Raw genomic sequence first — 24,829 nt, 5'->3', positions numbered from 1 at the left:
ACAATTTTTTTTAACGCCGTGAACAAACTTTCGGCACAACATACCAAGTATCATTTGTGCCAAGTTTGGTCTCAATCCCATCAACAGTTTCGGAGAAAAAGTTGCAAGTGTTTACGGACTGATGGACTGACGACGCGCCATCGCATATGCTCACCTGAACTACGTTTCATGGTGACTGTCAGCTACGTTCCAGGTGAGCTAAAAACGGCAAGATTCTTTAATAATTTGATCAAGTTATACAGTTTTTGAAATCTGCGTTTAGCCCCTTTAAGCTCCGTCTCTATTGGATCCTCCTCGTCTTGGTACGACTTTAAATAAAAGGGTCAGCCAGTGGGCTGTGGACAAAGGTAATTATTAAACGACGAAGTTGGATTGTAAAGTTGTGATAAGGTTTCCTTCCTCGAATTGAATACGAAATGGCTCAAGGGAGCGACATTTTGGTTTTGGAAAACTACATTGATGGCAAGTTTGTGAGCAGCAAGAAGTACATCGATTCTTTCAACCCAGCAACGGGCAAAGTGTACTGCAAACTACCGGACAGCACCAATGATGAGGTTGGTAGTTGCACACACAGAGTGGAGTGTATGACGCAGTGTTTACGTATTGTAACGTTCTGAGTAAATGGGGGACTTGTTTAGTGTGCGGCGATGTCTGTTTTCTCATGGAGGCGATGCCACCGTGCAGCACGTAGAGACGGTATTGGGAGGGAGAGGTGTACGATAATTGATTGATTAATTGTGTAATTAAAATAAATAAATAATAATCGTGGAATAATTAATTTCGTAATCAATTGGATAAAAGCATAAACCACGTGCTTCATCCGAAGCTGTAACTTTTTGAAAAGTAATTAAATAATTTATTAATAATAAAAAAATCATTTATTGATTACTCGATTAATCAATAAATAATTAATCGATTAAATGATTAATCAATAAATCAAAAATACCCTTTACAGCCAAATCTCTTGTTCACTGGTGTGTCGAAATATCAGCTTCCTAGCTCAAAAGGTGCCTGAGATATTGCCTAGATGAGAAAGAAAATAGATAAGTACTTAATAAATCGATAATAATTAAATAATTGTTATATATATATATATATATATATATATATATATATAAACAGGAATCAAGTTCCTGCGAGGGGCTAAGTGTGAAAAAATTCTGACTCAATACAAGGCTCAAACCACGGACCTTCATTGATTACACGTCAACAGCCCACTGCGCTTTTGAGCCAGCTGTAATCTCCTTAGAACTTTTCCACACTTAACACTGCGAGCTAATAATTAATAAATGAATTGATTAATCAAAAAATAAAAATACCTCTTTTGCCAAAGCACTTGCTCACTATTGTGTCCAAATTTCAGTTTCCTAGCTCAAAGGAGGGCTGATATATTAGTCAGGTTCACTATGTTTTTTCGTTCAAAATTTTTGGAGATTAGCAAAACTATACATTTTTGGAATATTCAGAGCATGAGGAATCCAAAAATTAATGTTGGCATTTGCGTAGACACCTTTGCGAAAATGACACTCAGGACAGTGATGAAGATCTGTAAAAGCATATTCCTGAACGGTATAGACCGAGTAGATCCTGTGTATAGGACTTATAGTTCAATCTGATACTAACAAGGCTGCTTTCTTGCTTTATAAACCCATACCTATAACTTCAAAGGACTTGCAATATCATGTATTATGTAATACAGTTATATCACAAATATAAAGACAATGGTTTTCAATTACCTTTGTTTGTTGCTTTTCTATAATCCTGAGCACTATTTTGAGGCCTTTATTGGATTCCTTGACCCAGAAAACATAGGATTAGCATATTTAATTAAGTTTCTAGGTTGACTAGAAGCCGAGATAGCGCAAAATATGTATTTTATGGCGGCCATTTTGAAAATCCAAAATGGCGGCCATGCAGTTGTCTGTGCAAATGCCCTCATTGATTTTCGGATTCTCCATGCTCTGATGATTCGAAAAATGTACAGTTTTGCTAATCTCCCAAAATTTTGAACGAAATTATATTTGTTGACATAGTGAACCTGACTATATCGCCCGGACAAACAAACACGAAAGAAAGAAAGAAACCAGAGTGAAAACTGAGTACCCCCTTTCAGTACGCATCATCGCCGAGCCCCATTTGGTGCCCGGCGATGACCTCATGCAGCGCCTGGATATGGAATAGGAAAGGAGCTGTGTACAATAATTAGACCAAGGGGTGATACACCAGCAAGATAAAGGGATACAACAGAGGGACATTTTGAGGAAGAATGAGCTAGGGGGAAGAATGAACTCAAGGGGAGGGGAAGGAGAACACTCAAACACAGTCAAAACGAGGAAGGGAAAACTGGGAATGAAACAGAAATAGAACAAAAAACGAAGCAAAGTGTGAAGGAGAGGGAAGAAAATGACAAATAACCGAAAAAGGAAGGGGTGTGCTTGGGGAGGGTTAATGAAGGTAGAACTTGTCTGCTTGTCTGCCATGTGAGCGTAACAGCCACAGAGACGCAGCTTCATCGTGGGAGAGTCAAATTACTTTGAGGGCCTCGGTTTCCATCGCATAAACAAGTGTAATGTGTGAGACAGGGCCACCAGCCCAAAGGTGGAGGTAGTACTCCATGAAGCTGCAGATGAAGGCTTTTTAACATGCCAAAAAAAATCTGATTTGCCAAGGAAATACTTTGCACGACAGAGGATGGAGCTGCTTGGAGCACCTTGGTCTGCAGCTGGCATTGGAGGCCAACTTGGACAAATGGTTTGCCCAAGAAAGATCATAGTTGATTGTGAAACTAAATTTTTAGTGACCCAATTTCTTCAAAAGGTTTGTTAAAGAAATCGAATGGAGGGTTCATCAGATGGTCCATTAGGAGAGATGGAGTGAGAGTGAGATTTGCTCAAATTGAAAGAAGTATTCCAAGTGTTGGACCAGCTCTAGATTCTATCAAAATCTTTAAACATGGAATAGGGTGATTCCTGCCTATCTTAAGGATGAGGGAGGTTTCGGTCGAGGGTTGCATCATCAGCAAAGAGATAAGTGGATTTTCCAGAGATTTGGAAAAGTTATTGATTAATTTTAAGTTGAGGAACAAATCTGGGCCCAAGATTCTGCCTTGGGAGCCATGGAGGTCGATGGATGGGGCACGGAGGGAGGAGGGAGGGGGGAAAAGGAGGGGAGGGGGAAATTTTTGGCGAGGGGAATTCGTATCACAATTTCCTTTCACAAAGCCCGAAACAAGTGTGTGTCCACCCTCAGGAGAGCCAGGAAACAATATCTCTCCGTTCTCAGGACAGAACTCTCTTATCTGTCTCCCTCTTCCAAATCCTGGTGGCGTCTGGTCAAATCTGTTTCTGGTGTTTGTTCCCCCTCCATCCCCTCCCTCACCTCAAACGGCCACACGGCTGACTCCGCGCGTGAAAAAGCTGAATGCCTCAACTCTGTGTTTGCCTCTAAATCTTGTGTCCCAAACCCATCCCTCTCTGTACCCACCGTACCCAGTCGTACCCAGCTGCTCCTGGACTCTGTGTCCTTTCCTCCTGACAAGGTGGAAAAGTTTCTGTCAACCATCGACTCTGATTCTGCAACTGGACCTGACGGCATCAGCCCACGGGTCCTAAAATCTTGTTCTTCCGCTCTTTCACTCCCTCTCTCTGTTCTCTTCACACTCTCTTTTGCTCAACGTCATCTGCCATCTGCTTGGAAATCTGCCAACATCACCGCTTTGCACAAAAAAGGTGCAAAAACAGATCCCAGCAACTACAGACCAATCAGCCTTCTCTCAATTATCAGTAAAGTCATGGAATCCATCAATGCTTCAGATATGAAATCTTTCCTCTTCTCCAATGGCTTGATCTCTGATCATCAATTTGGTTTCAGACCTGGTCACTCCATTCTGGACATGCTGCTACTGCTTTCTCAGCAATGGATGGAGGTCCTCAATGCCAAACAGGAAATTAGAGCTGTCTCCCTTGACATATCACGTGCCTTCGATACGGTCTGGCACCCCGCTCTGCTCACCAAACTCTCCTCTGTTGGTATCCATGGAAATCTCCACGCATGGCTGGCGGACTTCCTCTCTAGTCATAGTCAACGTGTGGCCCTGAATGGGTTTCTCTCATCTCCTCTTCCTGTTCAGGCTGGAGTTCCCCAAGGCAGTGTTGTGGACCCTGTGCTTTTTCTGGTCTTCATCAATGATCTCTCCGACTCTCTTGAAAATCCTCTCTATCTGTTTGCTGATGACTCTACTCTCTGTCGCTCCATTCTTCATCCTTCAGATCGGCAGTCTGCAGCCTCCTCACTCTCTGCAGACCTGGACAAAATCACAGACTGGGCAAACAAGTGGAACATGTCTTTCAATCCTGACAAATCTCACACTCTTACGATGTCTCTCCGAAAAGACTGACTGGACAACCCTCCCATCTACTTTCTGAATAATCCTCTCCAAGAAATTCTGTCACTCAAACTTTTGGGTCTCACTATCTGCCATGATCTTTCCTGGGAAAACCACATTTCAAATCTGGCCTCCAAAGCCAGTCGCCGACTGGGCATCCTCCGTCGTGTGAAGTCCTTCCTTGGCACACCTGAGCTCCTCACCACGTACAAGGCTTTCATCCGCAGCTCAATGGAATACTGCTCTCCCCTCTGGGCTGGTGCTCCTGCCTCACACCTAGCTCGTCTTCACGCTGTTGAAAGCAAAGCATTCAGAATCATTGGAATCTCCCGCGATGAAGCTAACTCCAAGGGCCTCTCACTCACTCACCGCAGGCAGGTTGGTGGTCTTTTCCGTCTTCTACCGACTCCTCTCTGGCCTTGCCCCCCCCCCCCCCCAGCTCTCTCTGGGCTCTGTCCCGCAAATATTCCTACAGGTCGCACAAGATCTGCCTGCAACCCTCTTATGGTTAAACTGCCAAAATCAAGACTCTCTGCTCACCTTCACTCCTTCATTCCTCTTTTCTCCCGCCTCTGGAACAAACTCCCTCACTCTCTTCAATCCCACTCCACCCTCCAGGTCTTTAAACAGCTGTTCACCTCAATCTCTTATCTTCCCCCATCCAAAACCTTGATCTTTTCTATCCCCGATAATTTCACCCCAATTCCACTTTTTGAAATACCAACTTCTGTCCTGGAAGTCTTTGGTGTCCTTGTGTTTTATACTTCTCCCACCCCCCCCCCCCCCCTTCCCACGCCTCCTCCCCCCAAGCCCTCTCCCTCCCACACATCTCCCTGCTCTTAAATGTTGTGTGCTCTCAAGTGTTTGTGTGCTTCCCATTCTCTTGTCTTCCGCTCCCTCTTTTTATGTATTTTATTTGTCTGGTTGATTTGTTTGTGAAGTAAATGTCAGCTCTTTCACGAGCCTCGATTCAGTATACAAAAAAAAAATAATAATAAATCCCCCATCCTACTTTCTACTCAAATATAAAATAAAATGTGTTTCTTTTTACAATCCACAGACCAGAATGCGGGATTCTTCCCAAATGCATCATCTAATTATGTAAAATCAATATTAACTTTGCCCAAATAAGTTGTTATCTCCTAAATCATTACTGTTCTGCTGGCCATTACTCAATAACAGAGACCGGTATCGCCTTGTGCATGTCGTCGTGCTGGATTTTGTTTGTTGGAATAAGCAGGTACTGCATGGTGTGCACTGTGCATGTGCTGAAAATGTGTCACAAGGTTAGCTGCAGTGCTGTGTTGTTTCAAGTTTTTTCCGAAGGAGCCTCTTTGCTCAGCCAAAGTGGAATTTTCAAGTACGAAAATTGTATTTAGTTATTGTTGCGTCGGAGATGAATGTGTAATTTCAGTGACAAGGTCCTCAAAAGGCGGACTGCGGCCCACATCCGGACCACAGGCATCATCAATCCGTACCGCGTGAGTTAATTTGAATCCTCCATTGAAGGCCTCTGGTGTTTATCCATTCAGACGAACAACAACCATCTAACACTTGGTCCCCTCAATTTTTTTGGTCATACCAACAAAACAACATACACTACGTGGCCAAAAGTATGCGGACACCCCTTCTAATTCGTGGATTCGGCTGTTTCAGTCACACATATTGTTGACAGGTATATATAATCAAGCACACAGCCAAGCAATCTCCATAGACAAACATTGGCAGTAGAATGGGCCGCACCGAAGAGCTCAGTGACTTTCAACGTGGCACCGTCATAGGATACCACCTTTCCAACAAGTCAGTTCGTCAAATGTCTGCCCTGCTAGAGCTGCCCTGGTCAACTGTAAGTGCTGTTCTTGTGAAGTGGAAACGTCTCGGAGCAACAACAGTTCAGCTGCGAAGTGGTCGGCCACACAAGCTCACAGAATGGGGCCGCCGAGTGCTGAAGCACGTAGCGCATAAAAATAGTCTGTCCTCGGTTGCAACACTCACTACCGAGTTCGAAACTGCCTCTGGAAGCAACATCAGCACAACAACTGTTCGTCGGGAGCTTCATGAAATGGGTTTCCATGGCCGAGGAGCCGCACACAAGCCTAAGATCACCATGCACAATGCCAAGCGTCAGATGGAGTGGTGTAAACCTCGCCGCCATTGGACTCTGGAACAGTGGAAACACGTTCTCTGGAGTGATGAATCACGCTTGACCATCTGGTAGTCCGACGGACGAATCTAGGTTTGGCAGATGCCAAGAGAACGCGACCTGCCTGAATGCATAGTGCCAACTGTGAAGTTTGGTGGAAGAGGAATAATGGTCTGGGGCTGTTTTTCATGATTTGCACTCGACCCTTTAGTTCCAGTGAAGGGAAATCTTGATGCCACAGCATACAATGACATTCTAGATGGTTGTGTGCTTCCAACTTTGTGGCAACAGTTTGGGGAAGGCCCTTTCCTGTTTCACCATGTCAATGCCCCCGTGCACAAAGTGAAGTCCATACAGAAATGGTTTGTCGAGATCTGTGTGGAAGAACTTGACTCGCCTGCACATAACCCTGACCTCAACCCCATCGAACACCTTTGGGATGAACTGAAACGCCGACTGCGAGCCAGGCCTAATTGCCCAACATCAGTGCCCGACCTCACTAATGCTCTTGTGGCTGAATGGAAGCAAATCCCGCAGCAATGTTCCAGCATCTAGTGGAAAGCCTTCCCAGAAGAGTGGAGGCTGTTATAGCAGCAAAGGAGGGAACAACTCCATATTAATGCCCATGATTGTGGAATGAGATGTTCGACAAGCACATATTGGTGTGATGTTCAGGTGTCCACATACTTTTGACCATGTAGTGTATGTACGGTACTCACAAGGGATTATGAAACAGTTCTCCTTGAAATTGATTGGATGCGTTTCATCAAACTTTTGAATTCTGAGCGATTGATTGCTTAGAATATACAGTGAGTCAGTAGAATATTGATACATTAGGAGGTGAGGTTCTCTTGGAAATCCAGCATCATGTAAAATGTAATTGTTGTGTAACTTTAACAATATAATGCAAAGAACAGTCAAATATTATCATCACTGTAATTTAATATTGTCGAGTTGCGTGCTCTCGAAAGATGTTGCTTGGTTAAATCAACCTCCCCCCTTCCTCCCTCAGCCCTCTCCCTTCCGCGGATCTACCGACGTCCCTATTCCCTACTGTTGTTGTGCTTGTATTTCCTCTCTCCCCCTCTTATCTCCCACTCCCTTTATCGTATGTTTGATGTGTCCGCGCATGTTTTCGTGTTTCATGTGTTAGCTCTTACACCAGCCTTGGCTCTGTATACAAAAATTTCTTTTATTTAAACAAACCTCCCATCCCTCCCTACCCTAAACGCACGCCTCAACTCCCTCTTCCCCCTCCCCAAAGTGTCAACCCCCCTGTCCAAACTCTCTGCTATCCCACCTCAGCACCTGTATACAACGGTAAAAAATAAAATAACAGAAAAAAATCGTTAGTAATATTCCGCAATCATTAGTAATAAACCTGATAATACAAGTAATTACATTTTTTTTAAATGTCAAGGGATGTAGTATGTAATGTTACTCCAAAAAGTATGTAAACAAGGTAGGGATGGTTACACCAAAGGTGGGCAGATGTTATGTTCTCACCCCTGTCTGTTTATGTCTGTTTCTTTATCTGTCAATCTGCTTGTCTGTTGTGAACAGAAAATCTCAAAAAGTTGTGGAAGGATTCCAACGAAAGTTGGCGGACTGACTGGGTGTGTGATAAGTGATAACTGACAAGGACGAAATTATTCGATTTTGGTGAATATCCGAATCTGGATACAAGAATTGTTTAATTTTTTTAATTCTTTACCGAGGTTTAGTTTATAAATTTACCGCGTTCTTTATAAATAGAATTTAAATAAAATAAAAAATATGATAAAAATATATATATATAAAAAAAATTTTTTTTTTACTTATTAAACTTTTACTTTATAAGCTTCATAAACTTTATTTTACTTGATAAACTTTTAAATTTACTTTTTGAAAATAAAATTATTTACCGCGTTCCACTCTTTATAATATGCCATTTGCATTATAATTTTACATTTATAATGCGAGTGCCATTCTAGTTTATAAATGTTGTAGTCCAAACTTTAGAGATGTACTAACATTGTAATGGTACAGTGCTGTATCTACTTTTTGCCGATCTAACATCTACCATATATAAAACAATGTGTATTTGTGTGTTTGTGTATTCGTGTTTGTGTGTGTGTGTCTGTCCCCCTTCATAAGGGTAGGTTTTAAAGGCTTTGAGTAGCACTTTAGGAGGGATTTGAGTGGGGGGGTTTAAGGGCCAATGTTTGAACACGATTGTGTGTCCAACGGTTAAAATACCTAAAAGACTCCAAGGACCCAAAATGCCCCAAGGATCCAGAAGACCCCAATGCTCCAAAAGACCCAAATACCCTTAAATACCCCCAAAGACCCAGAAGACCGAAAAGACCAGGGGACCTCAAAGATCTAGAGGAGCCAAACGACTGAAATGACCCAAAAGACCTAGAGGAACCAGAAAACCCAAAAGTCACAAAAGACCCTGGAGACCCAAAAGCCACTGAGGACCCAAATGACCCAGAGGACCAAAAGACCCCGAGGACTCTGAAGACCCAAAAAGAAGAGTAATTATGTCTCTTCATTGGAATTGTAGACGGTGGCTTGCAAACCGTGCCTCAAGGTCGGTGTACGGAAGCGTTTAAAAAAAAACAACAATAAATACAAGGGACAGGGAGGTGAAATTCGCTTCACGTGATGTGCAACGTGTGCAGAATAAACCAAGTGTTCATTTACGTCCGCAGGGTGTCTTATAAATAAAGAAGATATAAGCACAATTGACACTAGGCCCAGGCTTCAGACTTTGCTATGCTCACAAGGCTGCACCGTCGAATCAACTGTTCCAATCCGTCTTTTTTGATGGGCTTTTTATTAGTTCTAAATAGTACATATGGTCAAATGTGTCAAGCAGCCCCGCCCCCATCAGGCTGATTGATAGTCGTTGTCCCGCCCACCCCTCGTGGCACTTCACTTCCAAATGCGCAAACATGCAGTTATGCCTACTGTTACGTGGTGCCCTCGGTGAATACCTGGTCTCGGTGACCCCCGGACCGTGAGAGGAACTCCGCCAGCAAGCTGTATTATATATGCGCTTTCGCCACGCAATCCATATGAATTTCACCCAGGAGACAACTGATGTTCAAGGATATCTATCTATAATTCCATTAATCTCTGTGTGTATGTGTGTTTGTATGTGTGTATGTGTGTATGTGTGTATGTGTGTATGTTTGTCTGTGACCGCTGTTTCTCGACAACCACGGGTCCGATATACTTTAAACTTGCCAGGTATATTGCTGGGGACCCGAGGATGTGCCTTTTCAAGGTTTGAAATTAATCGGACAAGTAGTTACCGAGCTATGGCGATTTCTTTACCAAACACTGCAAGCCGTTCGCTTTGGACCAAACCATTGCATGTAAATAGAGGGGGGGGGGTTCTGTGGTCGTTGCGAATGGACCAAACCATTCATGTAAATAGAGGGGGGGGGGGGGTTCTGTGGTCGTTACTGCCACGTGGTTTCAAAGTTTTTTTTTGTTGTTGTTGTTTGCACGCATGTTTTTTTGCACCCACGTACGGGCACGCCCTAGGATGTTTACACACACACACCCCTACACAATTTTTTTTTTTTTTTTTTTTGGCAAGGAACGGGCACCCACGTACGGGCACGTCCTAGCTTATATATAGTATGGGCATGCCCTAGTATTTCCAATGGTAATGATACCATACAATTTCAATGACACAACCACGGAGATTTTCCCCGAGCAATCAACAACACACAACCATCACCAATTCCCAATTCACAATCAATTCCCTATGATTAAGATGGCCATCTTATACATGTGTGTCCCGGTGAGTACTCACGACACCCTTTTGGTCTCGGTCCCGCACAATGTCTCTGGGCCCCTCCTGACCAAGATGATGGTCGCCGTCGCCGCACTCGGGCGGTTGAACGAACCCCGGGTGGATGTGTTTCCACCGGGCAGGTATCGTACCAGGCACCGTGGCTGCAGCCCCTCGTGGCCACGCGAAGCGGATACGGTAGAGCAAGCCAAACCCCACGCCGCTTGCAAGGCGCATTAGGCCCCAACGTGCGACCCGCACGCGTCTGTTTGTACGGTGCCGCGAACGATGCCAGACGCGGGGTCGATGCACGGCCCCTCGTCAACTTGACGTCTCCACCAGGCAGGTACACGTCCCGGTAATTCCTCTCGCCAGACAGGCTTCGGAACGCCGCTTTTCCACGCAGCGCAAGGTCGATCCCACCTTTTGTCGGAGCGGGGCGAGGAAGAATAATACTCGTCCCTTTTCCTCGTGTCTTTTCCTCTTCCGTTTCCGGTCACTTCCGTTTCCGGCCACTTGTTCAGAAGGGCTCCTGACCCTCCAATCACAACAACCCTTAATATACTACACACGGATAAACAAAGACCTGAATGGTAATCCACATGCATTCACATAAATATGTAACACTCCCCCCCTTCAAGAAAGAAAGTTTGAACCCAGCGAAAACTTTCTTTGCCGGCCAATTTGGAGAAACAAACCAGATAACTCAACCCCCCCCCCACATTATCAGTTGCCCCCGGGCACAGTTATCACTTAAAAATAAAGCAACCAAAATTTCACCACAACCCCTCCAGATTACTCACTCTGGACTAAGCACCAGCAACGACATTGTCCCTGCCAAATCAAACTCCATCTCATGACCCTCTGACTTTGACCGCCAGGTTCTTGTGAATGAAGGTTAAGGGGTTGATCAAAGATCCAAAGTTAAGCCACTCGATAGCACTTTTCTGGGAGGCCAAGCCGAGTATTCACTACATGGATGCCTTTAGGAACGCGGAGTTCACGGTTAGTCCGTGCAGGAAAGTTCTCTACATGGGCGCCTTGAGGAACGTGGAGTTCACGGTTAGTCCGTGCATGAAAGTTCACTACATGGACGCCTTTAGGAACGGCGTTCACGGTTAATTCGTGTAGGAATCTTGGCTCGGCGGCTCCGCCGCCTTCAGTGCTTCAACTTCTCAGAACTTCCCTAATAATTAGGGTGGGACCACTGGTCCCTGTAGTCCCATGAATAGCGGTCTCCTTCTCGGCCACTACTTTGCCAATCCTTCCTTCGGGAGCGGCCGTAACTCAGGGAGCCTCCATAATAATATTGATTGTGGCCACCACCAAAACTACCGCCCAGTTGTCCTCTCCTGTAGACCTCTCGACGCCTACGAAATGCCTTCCCTACTGTTATGGTCCGACCCTCCAAATCCTTGCCATTCCAATTCTTCTCTGCCTCTCTGGCGTCTTTTGTGCTGGCAAACGTGACAAAGCCGAACCCTCTTGACTGTTGCGTTTCCCAGTCTCTTACCAACCGCACTTCCACCAGCGGCCCATATCTGTTGAAGACAGAGGTCAGAACTTCTTCCTCTGTTTTGAAGTTCAGTCCCCCTACAAATAACTTGGCACTTTTGTCGCCATCCCGAGCTGGTGTGGTGTTATTTTCCCTGCTGGGCTCTTTACCAACCCTCAGGTTACGATAAACTTGACCCCCGGCCAAATCATTCCCGATAACCACAGATACACCCTCTACAGGAAGCGTGGCTTGTAAACCGACGGTGACCGGTCCTGACACCAAATCGGACTCCAAATGGATGACATGAAGGGGAGCACTAACACCGCCCCCGATCCCCTGTAAACGAACACTATCCCCCGTTGCCGTCTCCTCGGACCATGGCAAAATGCCTTCAAGCATTAAAGATTGATGGGCCCCTGTGTCCCTCAATATCCTAACCGGTCTCCGGTTAGTCGAGGCTCCATCCAGTGACACAAACCCCTCTGAAATAAATGGTTGGTAACCCTTTTGATGGCGATTTCTTACGCTAGCCATCGCATTCGGAGTTGTAATAGTCGGACTCTGCTCTGGGTTGTCCCTTTTCATGAGGTAACAACTGGACATCAAGTGTCCAGGTTTCTTGCAAAACGCGCAAGTAGGCCCGGAGGAAAAACTCGGGGTCTGCCTCGGGCCCCCCGAACTATAAGTTTGTCTTGGGCCCGCATCCCTCTGATTTCGAACCGGTGGGGTATCATAGTTGTCCCCATAATCATCTCGAGGCCGCCGCCATGTATGGTCGTTCTCCGCACCTGCTGTTCCCCACCTCCCCTGCGGAGATCTAGGCGAGGAGTTAGGTTCGTGGACCCCTATTCGGTGGGTTAAGGCATAATCATCTGCCATGGTGGCTGCGTCCCACAACTTTGGTACCTTCTTTTCCTGCAGGTACACTTTGATGTCCTCGTGGACACACTGCTGGAATTCCTCCACCAGGATCAAGTCCCGCAATGTCTCGAAGTCTTTCCCGACTCCTTTTGACTCACACCACCGATCAAACATGTTTTCTTTCACTCTGGCAAACTCCACATGGGTCTCACTCTCCCTCTTCCTGGCATTCCTGAATTTTTGTCTGTAAGCTTCCGGAACCAACTCATACGCTTTGAGGATGTGCGTCTTCAGTACCTCATAATCTGCACATTGGTCCATTGGTAGCGCCGAATAAATTTCCTGAGCTTTCCCCACCAGCACACTTTGCACGAATATGGTCCAAGCCTCCTCCGGCCAGTTTAATTGTCGAGCCACTTTCTCAAAGTGTGGAAAAAATTTCGCGACTTCTTTTTCACTGAACGGTGGAACCAGCCTCACATGTCTGCCCACATCCCAGGTTTTCTGGTAAGGTGTCGACCCCGTCAGCAAGGGTGGTGCCTCTCCCCGTTCTCTCATTAACTCCAGCTCCTTGAATTTGATTTCTTGCTGAAGCTCCATGTCACGTTCCTTTAATTCCCTTTCCGCTTTTCTCTCCTCTGCTTCGAGGTCCCTTGCAGCTCTCCTCTCCTCTGCTTTTCTCCCTTCTAACCTTTCCTGGAGTTCTCGTTCTACTCTCCTTTCCTCCGCTTGTTTCTCTTCCCTCCTCTCTTCTGCTTTCCTTTCTTCTTCTGCTCTTTCCTTTTCTGCTTTCCTTTCTTCTTCTGCTCTTTCCTTTTCTGCTTTCCTTTCTTCTTCTGCTCTTTCCTTTTCTGCTTTCCTTTCTTCTTCTGCTCTTTCCTTTTCTGCTTTCCTTTCTTCTTCTGCTCTTTCCTTTTCTGCTTTCCTTTCTTCTTCTTTAATCCGTTCCTGGCTCCGTAATTGCAACTCCAGTTTCCGGAGCTCAACGTCTTCTGGTTCTTCGGGTAGCCACTCCCAGGCTAACTCGTCCCATGTTCCTAATCCCACCATAGATTGTATCACCGTGGCCTGCAACTCTGCCTTCCTCAAATTAGTTCGGACCTCCAAGTTAAAATGTTTGGCCAATTTCAAGAGGTCCGACTTTAGCAACGCTCGGAACTGTGCCTCACTCGGGGTTACCCCAAAGTTCTGTGCCACAAACGCCATGGTGCCTATCGTTAACACCTGTTAACCTTCACCCAAGACTTTACCCCAATTTCTCAAATTTTTTTTTTACCAATTAATCATTAATTAATAAATTTTAATTAATAAAAAAAATTATTATTTTATTATTTTATACAATTTTAAATCCCGGACGTAGACCCAATTGCGAAACCGCAAATCGTAATTTGGACGAGCCCCCAATTCTGTTACGTGGTCCCCTCGGTGAATACCTGGTCTCGGTGACCCCCGGACCGTGAGAGGAACTCCGCCAGCAAGCTGTATTATATATGCGCTTTCGCCATGCAATCCATATGAATTTCACCCAGGAGACAACTGATGTTCAAGGATATATTTCCAATGGTAATGATACCATACAATTTCAATGACACAACCACGGAGATTTTCCCCGAGCAATCAACAACACACAACCATCACCAATTCCCAATTCACAATCAATTCCCTATGATTAAGATGGCCATCTTATACATGTGTGTCCCGGTGAGTACTCACGACACCCTTTTGGTCTCGGTCCCGCACAATGTCTCTGGGCCCCTCCTGACCAAGATGATGGTCGCCGTCGCCGCACTCGGGCGGTTGAACGAACCCCGGGTGGATGTGTTTCCACCGGGCAGGTATCGTACCAGGCACCGTGGCTGCAGCCCCTCGTGGCCACGCGAAGCGGATACGGTAGAGCAAGCCAAACCCCACGCCGCTTGCAAGGCGCATTAGGCCCCAACGTGCGACCCGCACGTGTCTGTTTGTACGGTGCCGTGAACGATGCCAGACGCGGGGTCGATGCACGGCCCCACGTCAACTTGACGTCTCCACCGGGCAGGTACACGTCCCGGTAATTCCTCTCGCCAGACAGGCTTCGGAACGCCGCTTTTCCACGCAGCGCAAGGTCGATCCCACCTTTTGTCGGAGCGGGGCGAGGAAGAATAATACTCGTCCCTTTTCCTCGTGTCTTTTCCTCTTCCGTTTCCGGTCACTTCCGTTTCCGGCCACTTGTTCAGAAGGGCTCCTGACCCTCCAATCACAACAACCCTTAATATACTACACACGGATAAACAAAGACCTGAATGGTAATCCACATGCATTCACATAAATATGTAACACTACTTTTCGTGGAATCCTTTCAAGGTATGCCAAATTTGAGGTGTCATGGACCTTTCCACTGTAAAATGCAGTAGATTCCCGTTTGAACAAAGTGCTGAGATTAACCCAATTTTGAGTTACTGTCTGAAAAGAAGAATTACAAACAGGATATTTTTGTTCTGTCAATTTTGTGGTTCGGCGATGCCGTCCAATTGTTTAACCCTTTGCGTGCTGCTGTCGCAGATTGGTTACAACGTGAAAATTCTTCTTTTTTTAATGAAAATTTTTGGGGAAAAAATGTAGCACACAAAGGGTTAACGAGTGTTATTTCTTCCGAAATTCTCCACAGATGACTGACTGGTTGGGACTTTAATAGGTTTACAAGTTCGTATCTTGGTGGATTTTCATTCTTGAGGAATTGTGTGTTATCCCTACATAGGAATTGTCTTCCGACTTAAGAAACGCATTTCAGAAAAGCGAGGCTTGAAGATTCAGTCTTGATGTCTTTTTATTCTCCTACAGCAGAAACTGCTACATTAAAGCTCAACGTTAACGCTTCTTCTTCGCATGACGGATGGACGGACACATCTCCATTTGGTAATAGAAACACCAGGTCTTTCTGGGAGTGAAAACGGTGTCCGTACCGTCTCCCTCCGGCAGGGGTCAGTGGTTAAACCTCTTGCACTATTATCCATGTGCAGTCAAATCGCAAGTCATCTCCCCATTCTCGCCGGGGGTGAGGGGGGAATTATTTTGTGCCCCATGACCTGACCTTATGTACCCGAGCACGTATGCAAAATTTGGTGGGGATTGACCCAGATGGTTCTTGATTCTATAATTGTCAGACGTACAGAGAATTTAAATTTTTTATAGTAGGGTAGCTGTCAAAAGTATGCTGCAAATTAATTGCTTCAGAGATTGCTAATGGAAAACTTTTTTGAAGAGTTGTTTTCTTGGAATGTACTCGCTTGAGGCCAAATTAGTGAGTTTTTGTGGGTGCTTGGTTAATGGTGGCATATGGGAAGCCGTTTGTATGTCTGGCCCAATGATGGGAACAGACAAGACAAAGGAGTTGCCTCTGCTTTGAATGGGTTCGACAATGGCTATGTGAGAAAGCTCTTGCATATCAATTACCTTGAATATGTTCTTCGCCACCAAGGTTTGTGAGGTGTGTGACCTGCCTTTGGGAGGCATCGATGCAACCGGGACTACCTTTAGTTGACGTCAATCTCCCTCCTCCGCCACAAATAATCTCAAATTGTGAGAAGGAACTGCAGTTCTTCCTCTGTACTCATCTTCCATGCTCAAAAACAGTGGACATGCATCACCTGAATCCGATTCAGACAAGACTGCTCCTGCGAACCCCGAGCATCCTTGGGAATAGACATTGCTTGCAAAAAACTTTAGTCATTTCAAGAACTCTTTAACACAATAATTCTGCAGCTTATAAACATTCAGTGCACAGCAATCAGAATTTTAATTACGAAGATGAGCCAGTTAAGTAGGTCACTTTTGAGTGTTTTTTAAATCATATTGCTAATCGCTTTCTTTCTTTCTTCCCCTGATGGAGTAATTTTCGCAAGTGTATTGGTTCACGAGTTATCAAGAGACCACTATATTCGTCATGTGTGTGTGTCTGTGTGTCTGTGTGTGTCTGTCCGCAGTATAACTACCCGATGATATCATCCGATCTTGATGAAATTTGGGTGGGAGGTTTATGTCATGATTTAGTTCTGTCCTGCGCAGAGTGGGCGTATTGCGCCCATTGTGGGCGGAGCCACGCCCGAAAAAGTTGTCTTTTTAGGGGTTAATCGAGTTCAAGCTACATCTTCTCCGAGGGGTTTGGTTGAATCCGACAGGGGTTTCGGTATTTGGTTAGCCCAATGTCATGTGTCTAGCCCCACGGAGCTCGATTTTTCATTATTTTCTTTTTCATTTATTTATTTATTATTTTATTTTTTCCCATTTATTTATTTATTTATTTATTATTATTATTTTTTCATTTCATTTTTCACCGAATTTTCGGTATTGTGTAGCTAACTAACCTCATAACTGATTATATATTATTTTCTATCTCATTTCAAGGTCAGTAACCTTCGTTTTGACATTTCCAGGCCTGGCCTGTCCAGGCCTGTTTCGGTTGCAGTCCGTCCTTTGTCATTGAATACCGCTCACTCGTGAACCATCGTCGTCTCCTGACTTGTTTCAAATTATGTTCAGGAAAACCTGCACAGTAATTTAAGAAGGCAATGGTTTTTTTGATCCATAGATTTCCGATGTAAGTGAATGGAGGAAGCTCTCCGAAGAATGAGGTCGTGCGAGTTGTAGGCCTCGATCTCCACATGGATTTTCTCAAAGGCAAACGCGTGCCCTGAATATTCAGCGAAGAAGACCTGATAGTCGATAGGGGAACGCTTTAGAGGAGGAAAATGTACACTTCTTGGATTTTTATTTTTGTATACTAGATCGAGGCTCGTGTAAGAGCTAACATTAATCAAATAAAAACAAACGGACACAAAAAACATATGATCAAGGGAGCGGGAGTCAATATGGAGAGAGAGAGGGAAGCACACAAGTACAACAGTAGAGAACAGGGACATCGGGAGATCTGTGGGAGGGAGAGGGCTTGGGGGAGGAGGCGTGGGAAAGGGGAGGGGTGGCAGAGGTATAAAACATATGGACACGGCAAGAACTTCCAGGAAAGAAGTTGGTATTTCAAAAAAGTGAATATGGGGTGAAATTAGCGGGGTAGAAAAGATGAAGGTTTTGGATGGGGGAAGATAAGAGATGGTGGTGAACAGCTGTTTTAAAGACCTGGAGGGAGGAGTGGGATTGAAGAGAGTGAATTTAGGATAGAAGAGAGTTTAGGATAGGCCTACAGAAATGAAGATGCATCTTGCCAAGAGATTATCACTGGGATTGACAGATATAATGTACAGTGACAAATGGCCTTTCTTAACTGTGTATTGTCTTCACTGTCCTCTATACAAATGCAATAGATGCCATTTAATTTTGTAAACTGACGAAACTCATTTTATCAGGAAGGATTGAAACGTTCCTCTTTCTTGCCCGACTGATCTGACAGGTGGATGCGGCTGTGCAGGCCGCAAAGAGAGCCTTTCCAATATGGACAGCTTGGCATGTCGAGCAGCGATCACAGTTCCTGCTGAAGCTCGCAGATATGATTGAGGCTCGGCTTGAGGAGTTTGCACAGGCAGAGTCAAAGGACCAGGGCAGTTTGGAGGTTTTGGGTTCTTCTGGGATATTGAATTTTTATTCTTTCTCTGATATGACTTTAAGGTTACATATACAAAAATGGCAAAAAACTTACCACCCCTACTGCTATTTCCCACATACACCCCCATTGCCTTTTCCTTACTCCTCAGTCACATTTGCTCTACGGCTAGGATACGGCGGCCGTACCCCCCCCTAAATTGACAGAAACGTGCGGCGGCCGCAGAGTTTCTGAGGTGGCCTCAGGGTGGCCCTAGGGCGTATGGCTATCTTTTACAGGCCGCAGGGGTCGCCGTGGAATTATAGCGCGGAGTTATAACTTTTTTCATTTCTAGGTCGGCCGTAGCAATTCGACAAGCCGTAGCCATGACAACTGTAAGTGCTGTTATACATATGAAAAAGAACTGGTATATATACCCACTCGTTACCGTCCGTCTGGCCGCAGTTCGCCTTAGGGCCCCCCTGTGGTCGCCTTGCGGGCACCTTGAGGCTACCTTGCGTCTGCCTTGAAAATTCTATGGCCGCCGCAGGGACGCCCTAAGGTCACCGTGCGACATCAAATCAAAGACCGTACGGCACCCCTACGTTTTCGGTCTCCACAATTTCTAAATACCCTGTGCGGCTACCCGAAAAATAAAAACATATGTGACTGCTACATTGTGTGACCGTGGAAATACTGCGGCCGCCCTATAATTGCTAGTGGACGTACATTTTTTAGACCCTACGGCCGCCGAGCCAAATGTGACTGAAGCATTACTATCTACACTCTTCTCTTTCTATGTTGCTTTAACTGAGGTTTTTGTGTTGCTGCTAGCATTTGGAGATTTAGAAGGGTTTATCTCTTGAATAGAACAGAAGAAATAAAATGGAGCTTATGGAATATCCGACAAAGGCTTCGAGGTCATTTTTAAGCCTCTGATTAATTCGAAGACTGTGATATGTTGGCTGAGCTGTTTCAAGTTGACATAAATTAATGTTAAGTTTATCCCACAATAAATATGATAAATTGTAGCTATTCCTTCGTGAAATATGACATCATTGGTGGCCAAATTCATTTTATTTATGTGTACTGTGTACACTTCTCCTTCTCCCTCCTTTTGCTTTAAATATTTCCCTATTGATTCTTGTCTTTTTGCAATTGTTGTTTTCATGTTTTGTTATGCATTATGTTTTGCACTCTGTCAAAGCGCCTTTGGGTTTCATGAAAAGCGCTATACAAAATAAATGAATTATTATTATTATTATTACTGATAATGAAGGCAGCGATGTGATGTCCGGCCAAACATCATTTAAAAAATAAAATTTCATTTTGTTCGGTATGATGGTTCATTGACATGGAATACATTTTGCTTGAGTCAGAAATGTAAATTCTCTTGTTCATTCCATCTTATTCGCCAAAGTTGATTGCTTCATTTTCCCTATTTATGGTGAGATGTACAAGCTCTTTGGGGAGTATGAACAAGGTAGCAAGGAGTTGATACTCTAGGTCCCCCACCTTTCGGGTGGTACGAGGAAAAGTTCTGTGTAATATGAAAGCTAAATCTTGAACGATTTCTTAAATATCACGTAATTGCACAAGCCCGGAATCTCCCGCGATGAAGCTAACTCTGAGGACCTTTCACTCAATCACCACAGGCAGGTTGGGGGTCTTTCTGTCTTCTACCGACTCCTCTCTGGCCTAGCCCCCCCTGCCCCTATCCCTGTCTGTGCTCTGTCCCCCAAGTACTCCTACAGGTCGCACAAGATCTGCCAGCAACCCTCTTCTGGTGAAACTGCCAAAATCAAGACTCTTTGCTCACCTTCACTGTTTCATTCCTCTTTTTTTCCCACCTCTGGAACAATCTCCCACACTTTCTTCAATCCCACTCTTCCCTCCAGGTCTTTGTTACCACCATCTCTTATCTTCCCCCATCCAAAACCTTGATCTTTTCTACCCCCGTTAATTCACCCTAGATCCACTTTTCTGAAATGCCGACCACTTTCCTGGAAGCCCGAGCAGTGTCCATGTGTGTTTTTTTTTTTTTTTTTTACCTCTCCCACCCCCCCCCCCCCCCCCCCCGGACAAAAATGGTTTGGCTGAGATGAGACTCTATTGTCCTTCTTCTAAGCACCCATGGACATAACTCCAGGTGAAAGGTATACGTTGTGTTAACCACAGTTGGATTTGAGCTACACGCTTCGAATAGTTCACATATCAATCGTTTATTAACATACGATACATCATGAACTTGAGTCGCATATAAAGCTGACATGTTGCCAAATTCATGTGTGTCTCTTAGATGTTTTGCCGTGAAGTTCTCCTATTTATTGACATTTCCAGGGAAGACTTTGGCTCAAGCTCGGAGTTGCGACATCCCAAGGGCTGTCTTGAATTTCCGCTTCTTTGCTTCGGCTGTGTTGCACTACACCATGCAGTGTACCCAAATGGAGCATCTGCACTGCCTCAACTACAGCATCCGCTCTCCCATCGGAGTGGGTGAGGGAAGCCGTTGACTCCACGGAAATGAAATTGCAAGGGAATGCAATCTAGATAACTGAGTGGCTTTGGTCTCTGCAGCAAATGGCAAATGGCAAAGTTATTTCAGGATTAGTGGGTGTTTTGAATTGAGTCCTGCATGGACACCAATGGATTGTAATGATGTTAGCTATGCTGTTATGCAACGTCTTATAATAACTTTTGGAGGTTGAGACTAAAGGGCTGATGTGGAGCAGAGAGGATCTTGAAGAACAAGCATTCTGAGTATTGCGCTGCAATACATGTCCCCTACCGGCAGTCTGTCGTCCGGAAAACTGTTGGGGAAATTACCAAAGTTCAAAGTGCCATAACTTTGTCAAAAATTATCGAAACGTCGTGAAGTTCGAACTTGATCGGTAACTTATCATGAGGAAACCATGTCCCAAGTTTGAAATCATTAGCATTAAGAGTATAGAAAAAAAGTCCGGAAAACTGTTCTTTGCGTGACGGACTGACGGACGGACAGACGGAGGGACGGAGTGCAAACCTATAGTCCCCTCCGGTGTACACCGGTAGGGGACTAATAAGGATCTCAGACAAACAGGTAAAGGCAGGCAGGTATTAAGCACACCTTGACAACAAAAAGGGAGGAGTCCCATAGGAAAATGAGGCAGAACACTGGGTGCGTTGAGGCCGATCCTAAATTCATACAAGACAGCCGACTTGATCTTGCCAAGTGCACAATCGTTTTTCCAAGACTATTCCCGTTTCTACTGGTGCTTCATAACCGCTCTTTCCCGAGCCCAGTTTCACTCTTGATGAATATTTTTTACCTTGGTGATATGGATGCTGCCAGGTCGAGTACCCAGACCAAGTGGAATAGTCGAGTGGAGTCAAAACTTTGTCACATCATCTGTAAATCTGCTCTTCCCCATTTTTTTTTTTTTTTTTTTTTAATCTCCGGGAAGGTTCTTGTTTAGATGTAGTCAGATACGTATTCTGCACTATTTCCTAAATTCACTATTCCGTCACTTCTGAACTGCTCAGTAGAATATTTCTGTACCCGACAACAGACTACAGGAACTTATGTAGGGGTAATTATTGTCTTTTTGTGAGTGCCTCATCGCTTTTCCGAGACCATCGACGTTACAATTTGTGCTTTTTCCATAATTTTTTTTTTAACTCAAGCCTTTTTGTTGACATCTCACAAGCAATCGTTCACGTCCCTTTTTTCTCCTCTCAAACAGCTGCACTTATCATTCCCTGGAACATTCCCTTGTACCTTCTGACGTGGAAGGTAGCGCCAGCCATTGCTCTGGGAAATACGGTGGTGGTGAAACCAAGCGAGTTGACCTCCACAACCGCCTGGATGTTGTGCAAGGTTTTCCAAGAAGCAGGTCAGAATAATGCCAAGAATCCGGTCATGTTTATCCTTGATAAAGAGGTCACGTGTTGCTAAAGAGGTCACGTGTTGCTAAAGTGAACCCATCCCAAATATTCCCTGGGTTTTGCAGTAAGAATGTTGTACCGTGAAATGGGGTGAATAGGGACAGCAAGGTGAATAGGGACACAAACTGAAAAAAAGTTCGGAAACTTTTTTCGCTGAAAATTGATAACCATACTGATTTGTTGATATTTGGGTTGAAAGAATTCTCTTGTTTTTTTAAAAAGCAACTTATAGTCCCTATTAACCCCATATATGGATTAAATAGGAATAAATAGGATTTTTATGGCTGTCCCTATTCACCCCGTTTTCCGGGTGAATAGGGGCAGTCACTAATACAAAAAAATAATAATCAAGAAACAATCCTGAGCTTCCAACTTATTGCTAAATTGATAGCTCAGATGGATGCACATAATATGCACCCATTATATTGTTACGGACCGCGGATAAGATGTTGTTTTGCCGAGCGGATGGCACCGCGGCCGAACAGTTACCCCGACTAACCCGATTCCTGGACGTTGGCCGAAATCGCGCCACAGGTATTCAATTTGGAAACCTCTAAAGCGACCGAATGTAAAGAGGAAGCAGAAGAAGACGTACAGAAGAGTAACAGGATTTATTATTTACACACACTAAGCAAAAGGAGCAGTCAAGGTTATATACAGGGAAAATGGAAAAAGCAGGTGACACAGTGCAAATATTAACTTATACAAGCTTAATTAATACCCAAGGACAAGACACACAGAACAAACTCACGTACACAAAAGGATGGAAAGGCAGGGATGGTTTGGGACGGCAGAGGAGGGTCCAGGCAGATGGTAGGCGTCGAGGTCCAGCTCCAAGCGCGCGCTCCGATCCACGCTTTGGGGTCGAGGAGAAAACCCGGCAAAACGCAGCCTCGCGTCTCACCGACCGGCGATAGGGCCTAGAGGGTGTCGGCCTATTGCCGCAATACAGGCACCCCCTCACGTCTCTCTCGCTCTCTCAGTCTTGCTAGATCACGCCTCTCGTTCATGCCTTCTCACCGACCTTGTACCTACTTTATTCAACTCTCATGAACCTTCAAGCAACTCCCTTCACAGAACTGCTCGTGGGGCTCCCTCACTCATCTCTCTCTTGCGCGATCTTCGCACCCTCTCTCATCCTCAAGCGCGGGTGTGACACGCCCTCGTCGGTTTCGGTCTCGCCCTCCCCCCGTGCTTTGTGACCTTATATGGCAATGCCACGGGCTTGCCTCCTTATTTGGACATGGCGCCGAACGGCGCGCCCCTCGTGGCGAGCTACGGGCTTGTTCCCTTATTTGGGCATGGGGCTGAACAGCCCCGCCCCTCGTGGCACGCCCTGGGCTTGCCTCTTCCCGGCGACCCCGCCCCTCCTGTTCAAACAGAGCACGGAGCACGTATTCACTATTTGCAGCGAAATGAGAGGGCACGCACCCCACGCTTGTGAAGCTGCTTTACCCAGAGAGGGAGTTTGGGCTGGGAAATGTAATTATTGAAGGGGAGCTATTCTTATTTGATTCGGTGCAATGGAGTGTCAATTAATGGCCAACAGAGCCTTAAACTCACATAGAATAAAGAGATAACTACTTAGAAGGGCTTAAGATTGGCTAGGTGTATGCGATGAATTAATTAAGGGGACGACCTTTGACCTTTACAATTATGGAGGTATTTACAATGATCATGACATTTACAAAGGGTGATCTTTACAACAATTACAAATCCACAACAATATAAACCACGGTGCCAATGAAAAAAAATATGGGATAAAAAGTTTCTCCAAACTGTCCCTATTTCTTGATTATTATTTTTTTGTATTAGTGACTGTCCCTTCAACTCATTTCACTTCAAAAAAAAAAATTCAATCTCTTATAATTCATTCTCCCAACATGCTCTAAACTCACCTTCATTCCACCCCTCCTCGATCGTTCTTGAACGGATCTCTGATTTCAAAATCACAATAAACCCAATTTGTTATAAATGTTCGTCTTTCATGAATCATCCACTTTCTAAACTCCCCCCTCCCCCCTCCCCTTCAAAACTCCCCCCCAACCCCTCCGCTTCAAATCTCCCCCCCCCCTACCATCCCTATCCTATTTCCCCCCTCCCCCCTCCCCCTTTCAGGGGAAAGACCCTGAAGACCCAAAATACCCTGAAGACTGTTAAAGACCCAAAAGACCACGACGACCCAAAATACCCCAAAGACCCTTAAATATCCTGAAGACTGAAAATACCCCAAAGACCCAAAAAGACCCAGAAGACTGAAAAGACCCAAAAGTCCCCAAGACCCAAAATATCCCAAAGAAACTTAAAGACTCCGAAGACCCTAAAAACCCTGAATACTGAAAAGACCCAGAAGACCAAAAAGACCCTGAAGACCCTTAAATACCCCAAGGATCCAGAAATACCCCAAAGGAATCAAATGACTCAAAAGACCTAGAGAACCCAAAATACTCAAATGACCCAAAAGACGCTGAGGAACCTGAAGACCCAAAAGACACAAATGATGTTGAAGACACAAAAGTCCCAAAAGACCCCAAGGACCCAAATGACCCAGACCAGAGGACACAAAAGACCCCGAGGACTCCAAAGACCCAAAAGAAGAGTAATTATGTCTCTTGCATTGGAATTGTAGATGGTGGCTTGCAAACTGAGCCTCAAGGTCGGTGTACAGAAGCGTTTTTTAATATCACAATAAATACTAGAACGCCACTCAGTAGCGC

General features: G+C 45.0%; 2 protein-coding genes across 6 annotated transcripts in view; one reads left to right on the top strand and one right to left on the bottom strand.

Moving 5' to 3' along the window:
* The window catches only part of LOC137439050 (uncharacterized), a 77,578-nt gene extending 77,293 nt beyond the window's left edge, over positions 1–285 (bottom strand). The window contains exon 1 of the mRNA XM_068134688.2: positions 155–285. The gene's annotated coding sequence lies outside the window, so the exon portion shown is untranslated. The remainder of the gene's footprint in view (positions 1–154) is intronic.
* ALDH8A1 (aldehyde dehydrogenase 8 family member A1) overlaps positions 1–24,829 on the top strand; it is a 50,684-nt gene that overhangs the window by 165 nt on the left and 25,690 nt on the right. For 2 of the 5 annotated variants that reach the window (XM_078767687.1, XM_078767686.1), the window contains exons 2-5: positions 88–193; positions 18,060–18,207; positions 20,529–20,684; positions 21,911–22,060. In XM_078767687.1, the coding sequence (XP_078623813.1) occupies positions 18,156–18,207; positions 20,529–20,684; positions 21,911–22,060 (358 nt within the window). In that variant the 5' untranslated portion in view covers positions 88–193; positions 18,060–18,155. Of the gene's footprint in view, positions 1–21; positions 555–18,059; positions 18,275–20,487; positions 20,685–21,910; positions 22,061–24,829 lie in introns of those variants that run through there. The other 3 variants (XM_078767685.1, XM_068134685.2, XM_078767683.1) reach the window with 3 other exon arrangements.

This window comes from Myxine glutinosa, chromosome 13 (assembly GCF_964187855.1).
Source record: "Myxine glutinosa chromosome 13, kmMyxGlut1.1, whole genome shotgun sequence".
NCBI lineage: Eukaryota > Metazoa > Chordata > Myxini > Myxiniformes > Myxinidae > Myxine > Myxine glutinosa.
This window is presented reverse-complemented; position numbering and strand designations above follow the sequence as displayed.